Below are 17,301 nucleotides of genomic sequence, written 5' to 3'. Positions count from 1 at the left end.
CACACAAACACACACATCATAAAGTAAACAAGGTACCTTAATGAGCAAGAGCCATGAATAATAACAGAGTAAGACCAGCAAAGAGTTCAACAAGGAATTTAATGTGTTTAATAAAATTCTGAAAATGAGTAATGAGCAAAAGACTTCTAAATAACCAAGTAGACTTCAAAAAGATTTGAAGTGCCAAAATGAAGAATACAAGCACTCCAATTCAAACATCAATGGAACAGAGAAAGCACAGATGCTTTTCAGCAGACAGTGATAAAGAAATGAAACTTAATAATGAAAAAGTCTAACATAACCAGGGATTCAGAATTAAGAGCATAAAGTAAACAGGAAGGAGGCAATATTTGAATGAAATAATAGCTGAAGATATTCTAGAGCTAAAGAAAGTTAACCCTAGAATTTGATGCTCAATGAATCCCAAGCAGGATAAATAAAAAATTATAAACCTAGACACATCATGAAAGCAGCAATACCATCAATAAACGTAATATTTAACCTTTAAAGTTTCCTTTGACAAATGGTGACAGAAAGTACTTACATTTGTTCTTAACAAAAATGCACAAGACTTAGGTCTGGTGCAGCGACTCATACCTGTAATCCCAGCACTTTGGAAGGCCAGGGGTTTGAGACTTTGTCCCTACTAAAAATTTTAAAAATAAAAATAAAAAACTAGCTGGGCATGGTGGTGCATGACTATAGTCCCAGCTGGTCAGGAGACTGAGGCAGGAGGATCACTTGAGCCCAGGGGGTCAAGGGTGCAGTGAGCTATGATTGTACCACTATACTCCAGCCCAGATGGAAGAGTGAGACCCTGTCTCAAAAAAAAAAGCACAAGACTTAAGGGGAACATGTTAGTAAGTTATTAAAACATTTTAAAAACACCTAAAAATTAGGCAGATAACATTATTTATGGATACTTTATCTCAATGGTGAGGAGATGTATCTTTTCCCAAACTTGATTTAGATTTAAGACAATTCTAACAAAGGGGAAAAAAAACAATGGGACGGGGGAGACTTGATCAACCTATTTCTAAAATTTACTTGGAAAAACAAAAAGTCAAGAACAGCTAAAAGACTAAAAAGTTTTGGGGGTCCTTGTTCTACAAAATAACAAGACAGTATCAAACAATGTGGCATTAGTGAACAGAAAAAAAATAGACAAGCAGAACACGAGAGTCCTCAGACAGACCCACAATATTCGGAAACGGTGTATTTCAGTACTGGTGGGACCGGCGGACTAAAGGTGAAAGGTGAGTGTATAAAGTGTTCAGAAAGAAAAAACAATGCACTACAGTGATTATAACCATAAAGTAATAAAGCAGAAAATATCTGCATTAAAAGATGCTATTTTTGAAACAACATGACGATGAGTGAAGATGAGTCACAAACTAGTAGAAAATAAATGCAGCACCAGCAACAAATCATTAGCATGCAAAATATTGAAACGAAATACAAAGTAATAAGAAAAAGATTCAGCAAAAAGAGGAAAAAGAGTTTAAACAGGACTTCGCAAATGCCGGTGAATGGCCAATAAACATTTAAATATGCTCAGCCTCATTAGGAATCAGGAAAATGCAATTTTTCTTTTTCTTTTTTTTTTTAAATACAGAGTTTTGCTCTGTCACCCAGGCTGGAGTGGAGGGGTGCGATCTCAGCTCATTGCAATCTTTGCCTCCTGGGTTCAAGTGATTCTCCTGCCTCAGCCTCCCGAGTAGCTGGGATTACAGGCGTGCACCACCATGCCCGGCTAATTTTTGTATTATTAGTAGAGACGGGGCTTCACCATGTTGGCCAGGCTGGTCTCAAACTCCTGACCTCAGATATCCACCCACCTCAGTCTCCCAAAGTGCTGGGATTACAGGTGTGAGCCACCGTGTCTGCCCAGGAAAATGCAAACTAAAAGCCAAAAAAAGATACTATTTCCCACAATACTGGCAAAGATGAAATTTGATAATATCAAGCTTTGAGGATAAAAACCTATCTTTTAAAACCGCTATTACTATATTAGAGTTTCTCAACTGTTTTATCAGACACCAAGGAGCCTTTTTAGACATCTTTTCCTCATTTCCACATCCCCAACTTTAATACCACAGATACACTACATATTAATATTCTATGAGTCCTTGGAGGACCACTAACCATTATAATACGTAGAATTTTTTTTCAAGCCCTCCTCCCAAGAACCAATTTTCACTCCCTTGAGGGCCCGTTATGACAAAACCATTTTGGAATACAATTTGGCATTAGATATTCCATTAAGAGCAACTCCACTAGTAAACGTGTATTTTAAGTGAATTCTAGTAGATATGTATTTTAAGTGAATTCTGCGTTACAGTGCAAGCAAGCAGTCACACCAGACGCAAACTTAAAAAATAGATAAAACAGAAAGTAACAGTATTTATTTTCACAAGTATTTTAAGTAGTAAAATACAATGCTTGCCTAAATGCCTGAAGTCAGAGAAAGATTTACTACGCACTTTTCCTGGAAGAATCGTGTCATAAAATAATTCCAACAAGAGGACCTTTCACGTTTCTTAGAATAAGCAGGAAAGCAGGAAATCAAGTCACCGAACTTACCTCTGCATTTTCATCTCCCATTTCTTGAGGAGAATCAGTGTCTGGTTCAATCACACCTTCTTTATCAATTTCTGCCAAAGTTGAGAAAATGACAATAATACCTGCACTGTGCAATATAGTAGCCACTCCCAAGATTATTAAAAACTGATGTACTATGTCTAGTACAATTAATTGAATATTTTATTTTAATTAATTTTGATTTAAATATTGATGCATTTAAAAATATGTTCCCATTAAACATTTCATTGCTTTGGTAAGACTACAAGTACATTAACTGTCACATCATGTAAGATATTTATCATCAGGTTGTAGGCGGGTTGTTGGCACGTGCAGTTTCTAGTATTACACATAAATACACCACTTAGTCTTTGTATATAAATACACCAACGATTTAGTCATTATCAACAAACTGATTTAGTTCAAATAATTTTCTTCTACACACTGATGTACTATACGTTTTTCAAAAACACTTTATATAGGTAACACAAGCTACAGTGATACTTTAATGTAAATCAAAATATTTTAATATAATTATCTTCATTACCTTCCTTTTTAAAAATTAAAATATTTTGGGGGGCACAAGATCTTACTATGTTGTCCAAGAAATGCTCTCACCTCGGCCTCCCAAAGTACTAGGATTCCAGGCACGAGCCACTGTACCTGGTCCCTAATTACTTTCATTTTTAAAAGTAGCAGGCCGGGTGCGGTGGCTCAAGCCTGTAATCCCAGCACTTTGGGAGGCCGAGACGGGCAGATCACGATGTTAGGAGATTGAGACCATCCTGGCTAACCGGGTGAAACCCCGTCTCTACTAAAAAGATACAAAAAAAACTAGCCGGGTGAGGTGGCGGGCACCTGTAGTCCCAGCTACTCAGGAGGCTGAGGCAGGAGAATGGTGTAAACCCGGGAGGCGGAGCTTGCAGTGAGCTGAGATCCGGCCACTGCACTCTAGCCTGGGCGACAGAGCGAGACTCCATCTCAAAAAAAAAAAAAAAAAGTAGCATGGACAAATTTTAATTTTAAAATAAAGGCTTACTGCTGATGCAGCATCAAGTACCAAGGCTAGATTTAAAAATATATTTAGTTTCCATATATACAGTAGCTACCAAGGCTAGTATTTACAACCAAAACAGTAAAGATTGAAAAGCAGTATCTTGCAAGTTTCATGTTAAATGACAACTGTAATTTGTTGCAAGAGGAAAACGTTTTATATATTTATTTATATATATACACATATACCATTTAAAAATATTTGCAAATAGTTAATTTGATAAGAAGTTTCCTTAGTCAAAAAAAAGAGGACTTAAAATCACCCACCTAAAATCAGAATCAGTGTCCACCAACAAAACTTCTGATGCATGACTGACAAATAAACTATATTGTATATATATAGTATACAACGTGATGTTTTAACATACAGGCATATCTGTCTCTTTTTTTGAGATGGAGTTTCGCTTTTGTTGCCCAGGTTGGATGGAGTGCAGTGGCACAATCTTGGTTCACCGCAACCTCTGCCTCCCAGGTTCAAGCAATTCTTCTGCCTCAGTCTCCCAAGCAGCTGGGATTACAGGCATGTGCCACCACGCCCGGCTAATTTTGTATTTTTAGTAGAGACGGGGTTTCTCCATGTTGGTCAGGCTGGTCTCGAACTCCCGACCTCCGGTGGTCCACCTGCCTCAGCCTCCCAAAGTGCTGGGATTACAGGTGTGAGCCACCGCCTGGCCTCAGGCATACCTCATTTTATTGTGTTTCACTTTACTGCACCCCACATAATGAAATGATTCTCACCCCATCATATTAATAACCTATGCATCTCACATATTTATTTATTTTTGGTTAGAACACTGAAGATTAGTCTCTTAGCAAATTTCAAGTATACAGTGTTATAGTCATGCTGTATACTGGATCTCCGGAATTCATTCAGATTATAGCTGAAAGTTTATGCCCTTTAACAGGGTAAAAAAAATTTAATCAATTTTTAACAGCAACTAAGCTTGTCTAACAGTCAAAGTTTGATTTGTACACAAAAAGGAAAACACTTTTGGATGGAGAGATGGTTAAAAACTTTATTGTAGTTTTAGAAACTGCTAGAAAGTAAGACTAAAAAAGCATTTTATAAAAAGTAAAAGATCTTCCATTTAGCATTCGAACAACTGCCAATACAATATAAGACCTCTAATGATATCAAAGATCATTTGATTCAGGTCAGGCGTGGTGGCTCACGCCTGTAATCCCAGAACTCTGGGAGGCCAAGGCGGGCAGATCACCACCAGGAGTTTGAGATCAGCCTGCCCAACATGGTGAAACCCTGTCTCTCCTGAAAACACAAAAAAATTAGCCAGACATGGTGGCACACACCTATAGTCCCAGGTACTCGGGAGGCTGAGGCAGGAGAATCTCTTGAACCCAGGAGGGAGGAGTTGCAGTGAGCCGAAATTATGCCACCACACTCCAGCCTGGGTGGCAGAGCAAGACTCAAGTCTCAAAAAAAAAAAAAAAAAGATTCAAAGTTTGAAACATTTCAAGTACTTTTCTTTAGGTTCTGTGATATAAGAGATTTCCCAATTGATAAACTGGGGTATACTTATACCCCAAAGGACTTTCAAATTCATGAAGAAATTTTGTCAATTTGTGGCAAAAAACCAACCAAACTCATAGCACAGATAACAATTCCTCTAAATATGAACCAGTTTTATCAACATGGTTGTAAGTACTAAACGAATACTATTTTTTGGTACTCAATTCAGTCACGGGAAAACTTTGGCTGGGCGTGGTGGCTCACATCTGTAATCCCAACACTTTGGGAGGCCAAGGCAGGTGGATCACCTAAGATCAGGAATTCAAGACCAGCCTGACCAACACGGCGAAACCGTCTCTACCAAAAAAAAAAAAAATCAGCCGTGCCTGGTGGCAAATGCCTGTAGTCCCAGCTACTAGGGCGGCTGAGGCATGAGAATTGATTGAACCTGGGAGGTGGAGGCTGCAATGACCTGAGATCATGCCACTGCACTCCAGCCTGGACGACACAGTGAGACTCCATCTCAAAAACAGAAAAAAAAAAAAAAAAAAAGGTTACTTTTAAAGTACGCTTAGAACAACTTTAATATGTAACCCAACTTTTTCTAATACAAACATTACGAAGTCTGATTTATTATCAGTGAAAATGTAAAATCTGAATTGAGGGATACCACATGTGTAAAACACCCTTTGGAGTTTGAATGCTATTAAAAAAAGGAAAATAATTTATTAACGATATATTGAGGCCAGGCACAGTGGCTCACGCCTGCAATCTCAGCACTGTGGGAGGCCGAAGTGGGTGGATCACGAGGTCAGGAGTTCAAGGCCACCCTGGCACACATGGTGAAAGCCTGTCTTTACTAAAATTACAAACATTAGCCGGGCGTGGTAGCACGTGCCTGTAATCCCAGTTACTCGGGAGACTGAAGCAGGAGAACTGCTTAAACCCGGGAGGCAGAGGTTGCAGTGAGCCGAGATTGTGCCATTGCACATCAGCCTGGGTGACAAGAGCAAGACTCCGTCTCAAAAAAAAAAAAAAAAACCCCCCAAAAATATTGATTACACATGTCAATATTTCAACCAATATGACATTAATATCTGAATTTATTTCATCTGTTTCCTTTTACTTCCTAAAATGTGACTATTAGAACATTCTAAGTTTCATATGTGCCATTATATTTCTATTACACAGTGCTGATTTAAGTCACTTTAATAAAAATCAATAAAGGATCACATCATAAGTTTTCAAATACAAACCAACTACCATCTCCTCACCTAGATCACTTTCCTCACTTGATGGTTCGTCTGCCTTTAAGTCTTCCTCCACCTTCTTACTATCAGGTTTTTCTTCCTAGCAAAGGGAAGGCAAACAGTATCAGTATTTAATAACATATCCAATATTTATACTAATTTCTACAAATCTATGTATAAGCTGTTCAAATATGGCCAGGCATGGTGGCTCATGCCTGGAATTCCAGCACTTTGGGAGGCTGGGGTGGGTGGATCATTTGAGGTTAGGAGTTCAAGACCAGCCTGGCCAACATGGTGAAACTGTCTCTACTAAAAATACAAATTAGCTAGACGTGGTGGTGCACACCTGTAATCCCAGCCACTTGGGAGGCTGAAGCAGGACAATCACTTGAACCTGGGAGGCAGAGGTTGCAGTGAGCCAAGATCATGCCACTGCACTCCAGCCTGGGTGACAGAGCAAGACTTTGTCTCAAAAACAAAAAAACTGTTCAAAATAAAGTTTGAACATTGACAATGAACAGTTTAGAGATTATAAATAGCCTCATGTCCACTCACATTATGTTTTATTGTCAAATTTAGTAAAAATCTTTACAAGGGTTTTTGAGTTTTGGAACTGCAAATAAGAACCTGTGGAACTATAATAATAAACAATGAAAATTCAAAGAATTTAAAAGTGCACATGACATTATAGAAAGCAACATTTTCTTCCCATCCTATAAGTAATCAGTGTGGTTTCTTGTATATCCCATCCTAGGATAGTCTCTCTGTATAAGAAACAACTCTATCCTTTGCCTTTTGCATTTAACAATGCTGTGTATCTTGTGAATTATATACCATTATCAGCCTATCTTCATCTATTCACTCAACCATATATCATTAACCAGTTTTTTAGGTTGCTTCATTGTTACTTAAAAAATTAGAGCCAAGGCCGGGCGTGGTGGCTCATGCCTGTAATCCCAGCACTTTGGGAGGCCGAGGTGGGCAGATCACAAGGTCAGGAGATGGAGACCCTCCTGGCTAACATGGTGAAACCCCGTCTGTAGTAAAAACACAAAAAAATTAGACAGGTGTGGTGGTGGGCACCTGTAGTCCCAGCTACTCAGGAGGCTGAGGCAGGCGAATGGCATGAACCCGGGAGGCGGAGCTTGCAGTGAGCCGAGATCCCGCCACTGCACTCCAGCCTGGGCGATAAGAGCGAGACTCCGTCTCAACCAAAAAAATTAAAAAAAAAATTAGAACCAAAGACCTACCTTGTCACAAAATATTTGTTGAGTCCCTAAAAAAATATGCAAAGTCTAGGTATTCTAGAATATATTGAAAAGACCAGTCATATGTTTTTCTTACAAAAAATTTTCAGCTGACACATAGGTTAAATATAATTTTGCCTTCATATGCATTTGCCAAATGGCAAAATACCTAAGGCTCAGAAAATACCACTCTGATAAATGACTCTTTTAAAAAAAGGTAACTACTTTTTGGGCTTTTGCTTACCTTTTCTCATTCTTCTTAAGAGACATTAACTTCTACTTTAAGATCCAAATAGATATCAATGTTTAAGTTTCTAAATAATAAAACAGCTAATTTTCTTAACAATTTAAGACAGCCAATCAGAAAATTTGCAAAAAAAAAAAAAAAAAAAAGCCTTTTAGATATGAAGGCAGAAGAGAGAAATAAAAAATTATGAAGAAAGCATTCTTGGCCAGGTGCGGTGACTCACACCTTAGTCCCAGCACTTTGGGAGGCTGAGGCAGATGGATCACTTGAGGTCAGGAGTTCCAGACCAGTCTGGCCAACACGGCAAAACCCCCATTTCTACTAAAAATAGAAAAATTAGCCGGGCATCGTGGCATGCACCTGTAATCCCAGATACTCGGGAGGCTGAGACAGGAGAATTGCTTAAACCCAAGTAGGCTGACGTAGCAGTGAGCTGAGAGTGTACCACTGCACTTGGACCTGGGACACAGTGAGACTTTGTCTCATAAAAGAAAAAACAAACAAACAAAACAAAAGAAAACGTTCTTAAACACGTATTTTCCCCTTCACCTGTCTCTCAACTTCAGCTACCGGTAGCCTTCTCCTAATCTTACACATCCTTTAAGCAAATATGCTAACCTAACACCATGACTCACATTCAGAAATATCACTCAGGTGGTAGAGCAAAAAAATTAAATTCCTGACCTGGGATACTTCTTCATTTACTCTGCAAATAATAAACAAAGTACTTACAACGTATATGACACACTGTAAGGCAATGATGAAGACTACGGATGCATACCATCACGGAGCTTACCACTTATAGGCCATACATATAACTTTTATTGTCATGCATTCTAAAACAGTGAACATCCAACCCTAAATTCTCAGTTCTAAATCAGAATCCAGTGAATTCGGTCTACAAAGTTTATAAAGATAAAGAGGTCTTAAAAGATCTTATTTCCAAGTGATCTTGGGGAAATCAGGAGTGATAATTGGAGAACAGCAGCTTAAAAACAATCCCTACAAAATCTTATAGTACTTTATCACAAAACATACAAACGAAATTAAAACTTACCTTGGTATTTTCTTCTGATTTAGCTTTCTGAGTAGCAGGTGGTACTTTACCCCCCATGCTTGAAGAAGAGGAGAAAAAAGAAATTTGTTTAGAAAATTAAAATTCACTATCACGCAACCTATTTATACCTAAGTAATAAAGTTAGACATTTAGATGACCACCTTTTCAAAATTTAAAAGTAAACTCTCAATTAATCTGAATCTGTGGTATTATTATGGTCAAATTTTTTCCAGCTTAAAATTTTATTTATTTTTAGGCTACTGGCTAATCCACCCCTTTCTTTGCCTCAGTAAGTCTAATAAACATAATTTATAGCTTCTCTGTGCCTCTTCCCAGAGGAAAAGGGGCAGATATGTCAACATGGAATGACAAAATCATTTGTACAAGCTGGTAACTTAGAATTCAACTCAGTAAGTATATTTGAATCCAAAATTTGAAACTTGAAATAAGAGTAGTTCAATTAAATTTAAATATGTAGTTTATGAAATAATTATGCAGTCATGATATAATAACTCAAAATGTTTATTTCCTGTGACTGAGACCTACGAGGACTTTTCTTGCTTATATTTGCATGCCCATTACATTATACATTTTCTTCTTATACACCCCTTCCGACCTCATCCATTAATACTTCCTCCTGGCCCTACAAACTCTTCTTTCCCAAATAGTCCAGGGCAACACAATTCATTAGAAGTAAATAACTAGAAGAGGAAGAAAAAAGATACAAAGTGGCCAGGCACAGCAGCTCATGCCTGTAATCCCAGCACTTTGGGAGGCTGAGGTGGGCAGATCACCTGACGTGGGGAGTTCAAGACCAGCCTGACCAGCATGGAGAAACCATGTCTCTACAAAATTAGCCAGGCGTGGTGGCGCATGCCTGTAATCCCAGCTACTTGGGAAGCTGAGGCAAGAGAACTGCTTGAACCTGGGAGGCAGAGGTTGCAGTGAGCCAAGATCGCACCATTACATTTCAGCCTGGGCAACAAGAGTGAAACTCCGTCTCAAAAAACAAACAAACAAACAACACAAAGACTTAGCATTACATGCTCCAATTTGGTGCAGACACTATAGCATATAGGCTACCTGTGACATTCCAGTTACTAAAATGGTTGATAGATTTGAGAACACTTCACAACAGTTGGAAGCAACACAGACATTATTAAAATTTGCCTTAAAAACAAAGAAAAAAGACTAACCCGACCACCGATGGCCTTCGTAGGACACCATGAACCACACAGTCCAAACCTTCTTCTCTCCTGTCAACAGCAGCCAGCCCCACAACTATGAGATGCTCAAGGAGGAGCACGAGACGGCTGTGCTGGGGGTGCCCCACAACCCTGCTCCCCTGACGTCCACCATGATCCACATCCGCAGTGAGACCTCCGTGCCTGACCACATCGTCTGGTCCCTGTTCAGCACCCTCTTCATGAACCCCTGCTGCCTGGGCTTCATAGCATTCGCCTACTCCGTGAAGTCTAGGGACAGGAAGATGGTTGGTGACCTGACTGGGGCCCAGGCCTATGCCTCCACTGCCAAGTGCCTGAACATCTGGGCCCTGATTTTGGGCTTCCTCATGACCATTCTGCTCGTCGTCATCCCAGTATTGATCTTCCAAGTCCATTGATAGATCAGGAGACATCATTCAGGCCAGGAGCTCTGCCCATAACCTGTATCCTACGTGCTCCACCTTCCATTCCTCGCCCTGCCCCTGGAGCCAAGTCCTGTATCAGCCCTTTATCCTCACACACTTTTCTACAATGGCATTCAATAAAGTGTACATGTTTAAAAAAAAAAAAAAAAGAAAGAAAAAAGTCATTAACTATGTAAAACAAGGGATATATTAACTTTGAAAACAGAAAGGGTTGATTCCTTTTTTTTTTTTTTTCCGAGATGGAGTCTTGCTCTGTCACCCAGGCTGGAGTGCAGTGGCATGATCTTGGCTCACTGCAACCTCTACCTCCTGGTTTCAAGTGATTCTCCAGCCTCAGCCTCCCAAGTAGCTGGGATTACAGGAGCATGCCACCACACCTGGCTAATATTTTGTTTTAGTAGAGACAGGGTTTAACCATGTTAGCCAGAATGGTGTCGATCTCCTGACCTTGTGATCTGCCCGCCTCGGCCACCCAAAGTGCTGGGATTACAGGCGTGAGCCACCAGGCCCGGCCTGATTCTTTGTAACTACAGTTGTCATATCTACATTTACATTCATTTCAATTGGGTGGAATTTGTGGTCATAAGGGTATGTGCAGGTTGAATTTAAATGACTTATCAGTTTTCCGAAATTCCTTTTATCAATTTACACTTTTATCAGCAACCCATGAGAATTCCAACTGTTCCACCACTTGGCCAACACTTAGCTACTGTCCATCTTTTTTTCAGCCATTCTGATAGGTGTCTACTGGCATCTCATTGCAGTTAAGTCCCTTTTCATGTATTTACTGCTCATTTGAAAAGACTTTTTTGTAAAGTTCAACTCTCATCCAGCTTTCTAAAAGATTGTCTTTATTTATTGGAAGGTGTCATTTGTATATTCTGCATATGAACTCCTTGTCAGCTTTATGTGTTGCAAATATTTTCTCCTACCATGTGGCTTGCCTTTTCACTCTTTTAGTATCATCTGAGGATCCCAATATGAAGCAAAAGTATAAATGCAAAGTAGCAAATGGAACGAAAAGAAACAGAATTTGGAATTTCTTATAAGCACCATTCAAACAAAATATGCCTACTTTTACCATCATGCTTAATATGATAGAAAAAAATGTTACTCAGTACTCTTAATATGGAATAGCTCCCATGTCAACAATAAAGGTTATATGATCCAAAACATCCTAATCTGCAGTTCAGCAAAGTAAAATGATTTAATGATAAGGAACAGGCATACAGACACCACAAAATTCTTTTCTATGGAGATACTACTTTGCGAAAGAGCACGGTAATCACCAGTCCTTTGTAGTTAAATTTTAACGAAGACACAAGGTTTCTTACACTATGTTCTTCCTAAGTTTCAAAATGCAGTGTCAGGAATGTATTCAGGGTGACATCCAGACATAGTATAACTTACGGTACACTAACTTGGGGAAGTGATACTCCTGCCAAGAAATGTATTAAGCTAAATCCCATCCTCAGGGAAGGCCAGACAAACCCAAATTTAGAGTAAGTCTACAAAATAACTTGACTATAATATTAAAACTGTCAAGATCATGAAACTCAAGGAAAGATTGAGGAACTGTATCAGAATGGAGACTAGGTGACATGGCAACTAAATGCAACACATAAATCTGAGGATTAGATAGCATGCATTCACCAGTATTAGTTTCCTAAGTTTAATATCTGTATTGTAAAGACTTTGTTTGTAGGAAATATACACACTCAATGGTGTTGGGGCATAATGTTGGCAGCTTACTTTCAACTAGTTCAGAAAAAATTTCTTTGTACCATACCTGCAATTTTTCTCTGAGCTAGAAATTGTTGCAAAAAAAAAAACTTAAAAAAAAAAAAAGAGGATTTACTCATAAGCTAGATTTAGTTTCTCACATCCTAAATTCTAGTTAACTAATGGAAGAAAACACCAACTGGGAGGTACGAAATTTCTTTTTTTTTTTTTTTTTTTTTTCCTGAGACGGAGTCTGGCTCTGTCCCCCAGGCTGGAGTGCAGTGGCCGGATCTCAGCTCACTGCAAGCTCCGCCTCCCGGGTTTACGCCATTCTCCTGCCTCAGCCTCCCGAGTAGCTGGGACTACAGGCGCCGCCACCACGCCCGGCTAGTTTTTTGTATTTTTTAGTAGAGACGGGGTTTCACCGTGTTAGCCAGGATGGTCTCGATCTCCTGACCTCGTGATCCGCCCGTCTCGGCCTCCCAAAGTGCTGGGATTACAGGCTTGAGCCACCGCGCCCGGCCGAAATTTCAATTAATGCTTCCAAGCCTCAGAACAAGCTACTTTCTGGCCAAAAACTGCCACTTGGACTTTGCCACTACAGGCTTTTATGTTACACAATCAAGTAGGACCAGTGTAGAGACCTTTCTCACATAGTATCACACAAAACTTCATTCACAATTCTCTTAATTTGATAACCTTCTAATCTGCTTTGTGCTATGGTTATTTATACACATGTACAAAAAAAATTGGTTGCTACACTCTAAATCCTATATTGAGGGTAAAAATGCATTCTGTTCATTTCCTTTACAATATTTAGAAAAGCCATGTGCCATGTACTGTGCTAGCGAGTAGAATACAAAGACACTCTCTTTGATCTTAATTACCATCACGTAAAGCCATGAATGCACATACAAGATACTAAATTGTTAAACGGGAGAAAATAGAGTGGGAGAATGCTTCTGTCTCTAAAATGGGGAAAACAAAAACATCTCAAAACACAGTTCTTGAAAAGAACAGTCTCCTGGATCCTCACTGACAACTAGTTCAGACTTTTAGTACTTCTCTTTGTGCAATTTAAAAGGTTGTTAAACCAATAAATCCTTATATCAAATAAAACTAAGCTATAAACAATGCTAGCAATTACAGCAAATAGGCAAATGTACTGTTCTTCAACAGCTAAGCCTGTGAGAAACTGAGATGCTTTCAACTTGAGGCCTAGGAATACATCTGGACCTAGAAGTCTCGGTATTCAGCCCCATCAGCCATAATCTTGAACTGCAGATTGATGAAAGCAGAGAGAGAAACGGACACAAACTCAAACGCCTCAAGAGTTTATAAAAATCTTAGTTTAAATACAGAAATAAAGAGAAAAAGCTTCTATATTAAATATCTCAATTTAAGGTCAGAATAAAGTCCCAACGTATGCCATGATGCTTCACCCCATACTTAAGCCAACTCAGGATGCCACAAGAATGTAAGTGGAATCAGAAAGAAAAACTGGAATTACCTATGTTAAAATAAAATATATGACGATTTGCTGGTTTTTTTGGGGGTTAGGGGGGATAGTAGTGCCTGACAAATAAATATTTTGCAGACCTTCAACTGGAATTCTCTATATAGGCACAATCACTCCAGCACAAGTCAGGAGGACACTGTTCTTACGCGTTAATTTTTCCTTCTGTGTTTCCTCTTCCTCACTAGTAAGAATGGAACAAAAACATTGTATCCATTTAAAGTGGAGTCAGCTCTTGGAGCTAGCTATTTCTTCCTGTGATACTTGTTTACTTTACCTGGAATTTTAGAAAGAATTTATTAACTGCAGGCTCTTTCCTGTAATTAGGATAAAAGCATACAAATATCTTAAAGGCTTTTGGATCATCAAGCTGTTCAATAGAGAAAACGACTAAAATCTAGCCCTCAATTCCTAATCCTGACATTTCCCGGTTGAGGAGTTTGCAAAATAGACTTCTTACCAATAGTCATAGTCACTATTAACACAATAACATTAAATGGTCTCAGAATTTCACATGTAAGTAAAAGTCTTTCAGCGGTTAAGACAATTGGTGGGGAGTTAAAGATTGAAGAACTACTTAGAAGAAACAATATACAACTTTGAGAGATTGCAACGAGTTTTTTCCTTAGAACCAGCCTAATGTTAATATTCTTTGAGCTATTTGGTAATCATGAGCTCATCTTCCCATATAAAAATATCAGGCTGGGTGAAGTGGCTGACGCCTGTAATACCACCACTTTGGGAGGCAGGGGAGTCCTTTGAGGCCAGGAATTCAAGACCAGCCTGGGCAACTTAACGTGATCCCCACCTCTACAAAAAAATTAAATTAGCCAAGTATGGTGGCTCGATCCCGCATTGCTAGCCACCTGGGAGGCTGAGGCAGGAGGATCGTCTGTGCGCAGGAATCAGAGACTGCAGTGATCCCGCCACTGTATGCGGCCTGGATGATACAGCCAAACCCTGTCTCTAAAAGAGAAAAACCACTAGATAGATAATGTTCACAATAGCACCTCTTAGGAGTCGCAATGGTCTGCATAGTTGCTATTTATCCCTATTTAGTGCAATTTGTATGTCATCTTTTCAGTTACCCATGAGTAGTAACTTTTTAAAAAGTCATCTTAGGGAAGACTTCCTTCTCACTTTTTCTCTCTTCGGTGCTCCTTCAATACGTAAAGTGCTAATTACTATTATATACTAAATATCAAAACGAACTTTTTTATTTATTCGTCTGTATCCCTAAATAGTACTTATACTGTTTCCTAGCACCTGGCACAATGCCTTGGCAATTAACTCCTTGCACGTAGCGAAGTACTCTACAGTTAAAGACAACAAGAATACATCCTGGAAACATGCCAGGACTTGAAACATTATTTTTCTCAGAAGTGTTTGGAGTGATAACACTGCCAAGTAACGGAGGTATAGTGATTCTCAAGATAATTAATCCTACGCAGCTAGAAACGCTGTAAGGTAAAGACAATCATTTTTACAGTTATCATTTTTACTCTAACTTACTAAATATAATAATTTTGTAACTTTTAACTTACTAGTGTTATATTATTGTAACACAATGTAAAGGCATAGTGCGTAAAGGAACCGCTATATACCAATGAGACCTGAGCAAGGCACACGAGACTGAAAGAAAAAACCACCCCACGCAAAAACTAAGTCTTGCAGTTCTCACTCCTCGCGTCTCCAGTGTCGACGTATCCGCAGTCCTGTTTTTGTATTTCGCCCAAGATACACCCCTGGCAACCTCAGGGTGCGAGGAACCCGGTCTGCCTCCGGCTCCCCGCAGCTCCTGTACTACCCAGGGCTCGCGATCCTCCATGACCCATCGAAGTCGCCTCCCTTTCCCGGGCAAAGAAGGCGCTGCGACCCCGCCTCGCCCGCCGGCCGCAGCCAGCTCCGGCCCGGCTCCCCCTGGGGCCGTGCTTCTCCCCGCCCCCAACGGTCCTCAGGCCTGGGTCTCACCTCTCCACCCACTCTCTCAGGAAGCGCATTTCCTCGGTGTGCAGAACGCTCGGGTCCTGCTTACACATTTTCACAAAAGCCCGAAGCTCGTTCACTTTGCGGGGGTCCATGGTAGAGAGGTGGTGGGCGAAGCTGGGGTACTACGGCCCTGTTCCAGGCCCAGGCGCTGGCTCGGCGTGACCGCGCAGAAGGGGGCGGCTGCCGCGAGGCAGAACAGACCAGAACCTCCCCGGCCGCTGGCTCCTCCCACCCAACGGTCTCGTGACCCCGGGTCCTCCTGCTCATTCCTACTCTCTCTGCGCTGCTCCTGCGCGCTCCCTAGAACCTTCTAGAAGCGTGGCTGTTCGTGCTGTTGCCTGCCTCCCTGCGAGTGCATTCTCATATTCTTAACTAGGAACCAGCTCCCTGGATGGGCCAACCCCAGAAATGGGCGCCTTCAAGGAGGCGGTAGATAGCATCCCCTCCAGGGAGCGACGTCCAAGAACACATTGTGTGGCTGCGTGCACCGAGTAGAACTCAACACCCCGACCTAAAAAAGGGTGTGGCATCGGAGGGGCGGTCCCACCTCGGGGCATGACGTCACACCCTGCGCCGCCGCGCAAGGAAGGCCCGGGAGCGACGCCTGCCGGAAGGGGGGGGCCTGGCCCGGTTTCCTGGCGACGCGGCGCTGCAGGCTGTTAACCTCTTTCTCTTCCCGACGCGTGAGTTAGGCCGTCATGCCTTGGCTGCTCTCAGCCCCCAAGCTGGTTCCCGCTGTAGCAAACATCCGCGGTTTCTCAGGTTAGACTCTCCTCCCACCGTCTCCTCCCATGGTGTCCCCTGGAGGGACCCAAGTTGGTCTCAGGCGATCCCTGTTTCGGCCGACTCTTCTCCTGGTGGGGCCTCCGCTCCCCAACCCTCTGTGCTCTCCGCGGATTTCTTCTCTACCGGCTGCTCCTGGAAAGGGGTGGTCCCGGTGTGTTCTCTACTGTTCAGGTATTCTGTGAAGCCGAAATGACTGCAGAGAAAAAAGTGTGCCATCCCCCAGAGGGGCTGTCTTCCAAGTTACTCGGACTCCGAAGTTGTGGCAATTATCACAAATAAGTGATATAAGTGACAAAGTGTCTCACATCAAGTAGCTCTGGTTTCTGTTAGGCATGAGAGCTTGCTCCAGAATATACACGAAGCATGTCTTAGTAACACAAATTATTTAAGCAGCTCCTCTTAGGAAAGGTAACTGTTTGGAAATACTCCTGGGGCATTCTGTGTCTGAAAGTCCTGTTTGTAAAGACAAGACGAAGGATTAAGGAGAATAATTTTTTGTAGGGTGTCCTCTATTGCGAGCAATTATTCTGATGAACATAAAGCTTAATCAGTGAAATCTGAATCACCTTCCTTGCAGGCGGATCTGCCATTGGATTGTATTTCAGTTTTTTGGGCCAATATATAAACAATGTGTGAACCAGCACGTATGGTATTTGACATCAAAGCTATGTCTTGGCATATGTTTATGTTGATATACTTGAATTCATTTAAAATGGAATGTTAATTACATCGACT

General features: G+C 40.8%; 2 protein-coding genes and 1 pseudogene across 5 annotated transcripts in view; 2 read left to right on the top strand and 1 right to left on the bottom strand.

Annotated features, from left to right (window-relative positions):
- Positions 1-16,016, bottom strand: part of ST13 (ST13 Hsp70 interacting protein) — a 33,769-nt gene extending 17,753 nt beyond the window's left edge. Inside the window, exons 1-4 of the mRNA XM_007975887.3 lie at positions 15,763-16,016; positions 8,903-8,960; positions 6,376-6,451; positions 2,584-2,654 (exon numbers count right to left, since the gene is read on the bottom strand). Of these exons, the coding sequence (XP_007974078.1) occupies positions 2,584-2,654; positions 6,376-6,451; positions 8,903-8,960; positions 15,763-15,872 (315 nt within the window). The 5' untranslated portion in view covers positions 15,873-16,016. The remainder of the gene's footprint in view (positions 1-2,583; positions 2,655-6,375; positions 6,452-8,902; positions 8,961-15,762) is intronic.
- Positions 10,128-10,713, top strand: LOC103223365 (interferon-induced transmembrane protein 3 pseudogene; annotated as a pseudogene).
- Positions 16,017-16,098: 82 nt separating the features above from the next.
- Positions 16,099-17,301, top strand: part of XPNPEP3 (X-prolyl aminopeptidase 3) — a 76,848-nt gene continuing 75,645 nt past the window's right edge. For 2 of the 4 annotated variants that reach the window (XM_038007380.2, XM_073006686.1), the window contains exon 1: positions 16,106-16,542. In XM_038007380.2, the coding sequence (XP_037863308.1) occupies positions 16,479-16,542 (64 nt within the window). In that variant the 5' untranslated portion in view covers positions 16,106-16,478. Of the gene's footprint in view, positions 16,543-17,301 lie in introns of all 4 variants that reach the window. The other 2 variants (XR_012089451.1, XM_038007382.2) reach the window with 2 other exon arrangements.

This window comes from Chlorocebus sabaeus, chromosome 19 (genome assembly GCF_047675955.1).
Source record: "Chlorocebus sabaeus isolate Y175 chromosome 19, mChlSab1.0.hap1, whole genome shotgun sequence".
Classification (NCBI taxonomy): Eukaryota; Metazoa; Chordata; class Mammalia; order Primates; family Cercopithecidae; genus Chlorocebus; species Chlorocebus sabaeus.
Note: the sequence above shows the minus strand (reverse complement) of the source record. Positions and strands in the feature narration are given on the sequence as shown.